General features: G+C 43.3%; 1 protein-coding gene across 1 annotated transcript; it reads left to right on the plus strand.

Moving 5' to 3' along the window:
* The first annotated feature begins 361 nt into the window (after positions 1–361).
* Positions 362–3,167, plus strand: LOC136178865 (tripartite motif-containing protein 16-like). The gene has a single exon (XM_065953293.1). The coding sequence runs from the start codon at positions 519–521 to the stop codon at positions 2,196–2,198; it is 1,680 nt and encodes a 559-aa protein (XP_065809365.1). The 5' UTR covers positions 362–518; the 3' UTR covers positions 2,199–3,167.
* The last annotated feature ends 586 nt before the right edge of the window (positions 3,168–3,753 follow it).

Genomic DNA, 3,753 nt, shown 5'->3' on the forward strand with positions numbered 1-3,753 from the left:
CCTCTTCTAATGGTGGTGAAGTTCAGTGGAACCCTGACGCCTCCCTGTGGTGTCTCAGATTTTCACAGCTTGTAATGCTGGTGTTCACAGGTAGCTCCGTTCTGACAGTAGTTGTAAAACATGTTCACTTATTCTCTGTGTTTTATTCACTTCTTTTTACATGTTAAGAAATGTGTGACTAGAGTTTTTTACATGCTTGCTTATAGAGTTTTCTTCCATGCAACAGAGAGTGGTTATGTATTCATGTTGAGAATCTGCCCTGTCAGAGAAATGAAACGTGAGTCAGAGCTTGTTAACCCCTCCCTCTTCTTCCTGCTCTCAGACTCAGCCAGCTCCACTCTGACGTTTATTTCCTTGTTCTCTCCCCTTTAGATCTACAGTTTGAGGATGGGTGTAACCAACATGTGGGACGGTGCAAGAGCAGATACTGAACAAACACATGCTGTTTAGATGAGAGGTTAAACTAGTTTGATTTCTAAGAAGTGAAACTCAGACAGTCGTCGTTACTGAGAGGAGAAATGGCGCAGAAAGGAGTTCAACTAGACCGGGAGGCCTTCTCTTGTTCCATCTGTATGGATCTCCTGAAGGATCCGGTGACTGTTCCCTGTGGACACAGTTACTGTATGAACTGTATTAAAAGCCACTGGGATAAAGAGGATGAAAAGACAATCTACAGCTGCCCTCAGTGTAGGCAGGACTTCACACCGAGGCCTGTTCTGGTGAAAAGCACTATGTTGGCAGTTTTAGTGGAGGAGCTGAAGAAGACTGGACTCCAAGCTGCTCCTGCTGATCACTGCTATGCTGGACCTGAAGATGTGGCCTGTGATGTCTGCACCGGGAGGAAACTGAAAGCCTGTAAGTCCTGTCTGGTCTGTTTGATCTCATTTTGTGAGAAACACCTTCAGTCTCATTATGACTCACCTGCCTATGCAAAACACAAGCTGGTGGAGCCCTCCAAGAAGCTCCAGGAGAACGTCTGCTCTCGTCATGATGAGGTGATGAAGATGTTCTGTCGTACTGATCAGCAGTCTATCTGTTATCTCTGCTCTGTGGACGAACACAAAGGTCATGACACAGTCTCAGCTGCAGCAGAAAGGAGCGAGAAGCAGAGAGAGCTGGAGGTGAGTCGACAAAACATCCAGCAGAGAATCCAGGACAGAGAGAAAGATGTGAAGCTGCTCCAACAGGAGGTGGAGGCTATCAATGGCTCTGCTGATAAAACAGTGGGGAACAGTGAGAAGATCTTCACTGAGCTGATCCGTCTCATGGAGAAAAGACGCTCTGATGTGAAGCAGCAGGTCAGATCCCAGCAGCAAACTGAAGTGAGTCGAGTCAGAGAGCTTCAGGAGAAGCTGGAGCAGGAGATCACTGAGCTGAAGAGGAAAGACGCTGAACTGGAGAAGCTCTCACACACAGAAGATCACAACCAGTTTCTACACAACTACCCCTCACTGTCACCACTCAGTGAATCTACACACTCATCCAGCATCAAGATCCGTCCTCTGAGGTACTTTGAGGACGTGACAGCAGCTGTGTCAGAAGTCAGAGATAAACTACAGGACGTCCTGAGAGAGAAATGGACATACATCTCACAGACAGTGACTGAAGTGGATGTTTTACTGTCAGAACCAAAACCAGAGCCCAAGACCAGAGCTGAGTTCTTCAAATATTCATGTGACATCACACTGGATCCAAACACAGCACACACACAGCTGTTATTATCTGATGAGAACAGAAAAGTAACATTAATGAGTACAAATCAGTCTTATTCTAGTCACCCAGACAGATTCACTGGTAGGTGGCAGGTCCTGAGTAAAGAGAGTCTGATGGGACGTTGTTACTGGGAAGTGGAGTTGAGAGAAGATGTTTATGTAGCAGTCACATACAAGAATATCAGCAGAGCAGGGAGGTCAGATGAATGTGGGTTTGGACGTAATGACAAATCTTGGGCGTTAGATTATTACAACAACAGGTATTACTTTTGTTACAACAAAGTCAGGACTCCTGTCTCAGGTCCTGAGTCCTCCAGAGTAGGAGTGTACCTGGATCACAGAGCAGGTATTCTGTCCTTCTACAGCATCTCTGAAACCATGACTCTCCTCCACAGAGTCCAGACCACATTCACTCAGCCTCTACATGCTGGACTCAGGTTATATTATTCTCCTGGAGACTCTGCTGAGTTGTGTAAGCTGAAGTAGACAGAAGTCATTAGGGGACAATGTGTTAACATCTATGTTTTTTTTCCATGTTTCTACAGAAAGCTGATTATACTTTTCTTCACTGCACTCGAATACTATGGTACTTTGACACACACACACACACACACACACACACACACACACACACTATGTGTACTGACTGTCTGTACTGACAGACAGACAGTCAGACACACACACACACACACACACACACACACACACACACACACAGACAGACAGTCAGACACACACACACACACACACACACAGACAGACAGTCAGACACACACACACACACACACACACAGACAGTCAGACTCACACACACACACACACACGCACAGTCAGACACACACACACACACACACACACACACAGACAGACAGTCAGACACACACACACACACACACACACACTTTGTTTTGTTTTCAATGTTTTGTTTTGTTGTTCTTCTTTGTTAGGCGTCTTAGAGTATTCAGAGAAGCGCTATGTTATTATCATTATTATTAACGTTAAAGGTCTCATATTATGTAAAATACACTTCACCATGTTTCTCTAACTCTAATATGTGTCCCTGGTCTGTCTACAAACCCCCCAATGATGAGAAAAGTCCATCCTCTCTGTATTGTGCCTGCTCCACTTTTCAGAAAATGTGAGCTCAAACAGGTCGTTTGGAGATTTTCTCTTTATGACATCACAAAGAGCAGTAACACCTCCACCAGGTGGGTGACACATCTCATTTACATTTAAAGGTACAGACACAGAAACAGCCTGTTCTGAGCAGGGCTGAAATAGAGGGGTTTATAGGCATGATCAAATACAGGATCAGAGTGGATTTAGAACAAAAGACAGACAAGTTTGAGATTTATTTAAACATGTTGAAGAGGAGGAGAATATGTGACCTTTAATTCATGAAGGTTGTCAGTGCTAGTGATGACTTTTGTTCTCTTATCTGTGCTGTATCGCTAACCATCGACTATTTGTAATGATGTAAAGTTTTGAATAAATTTGCAAATAAATCTATAATTCATTTGTATAAATTTCTCTGTCAGACATAATTAGCATTAACTCCCCCATTGATAGAAAAATGTACAATGAGGTATCTTAAAACATGAATTATAATAATCTAAAAACATCATAACACAATACTATCAGAAAGCTACGGAGCCCTTAAAGGGACATAGGCAGAAAAAATAAAAATTTATGTTTCTCGTGGGCACCAGAAACTAACCGGTGCTCACGTGAAAGTTTCTCGTGCTCACCAGATATCAGGTGCACAACAGAAACCAGCCAGTCTTGGCCTTCTGTGTTCTTGTGATAAAAATGACAGTACAGGACTTATTTGAGCTATATTTTAACCTTGGACTTAAATACAAGGACAGAACTGCTTTGCTTGTGCACCGTCACCGTTATATTGTCTCAGAAAGACATTTAAAACAGATGTTAAAGTCTTGTCATCTGTTTTGGCGCAAGGGATACACTTAGAAATATATTCACAGATTCGGCGTTTCCGGATCAATAACTCATCAGCGGAACATTGCTCTTACAAAACCGA

The sequence above is a fragment of the Labrus bergylta genome, chromosome 4 (genome assembly GCF_963930695.1).
Source record: "Labrus bergylta chromosome 4, fLabBer1.1, whole genome shotgun sequence".
NCBI classification, from domain to species: domain Eukaryota; kingdom Metazoa; phylum Chordata; class Actinopteri; order Labriformes; family Labridae; genus Labrus; species Labrus bergylta.

Excerpts from the sequence above, each read along its gene's own strand:
- LOC136178865 (XM_065953293.1), top strand. The coding sequence starts at position 519 with ATGGCGCAGAAAGGAGTTCAACTAGACCGGGAGGCCTTCTCTTGTTCC.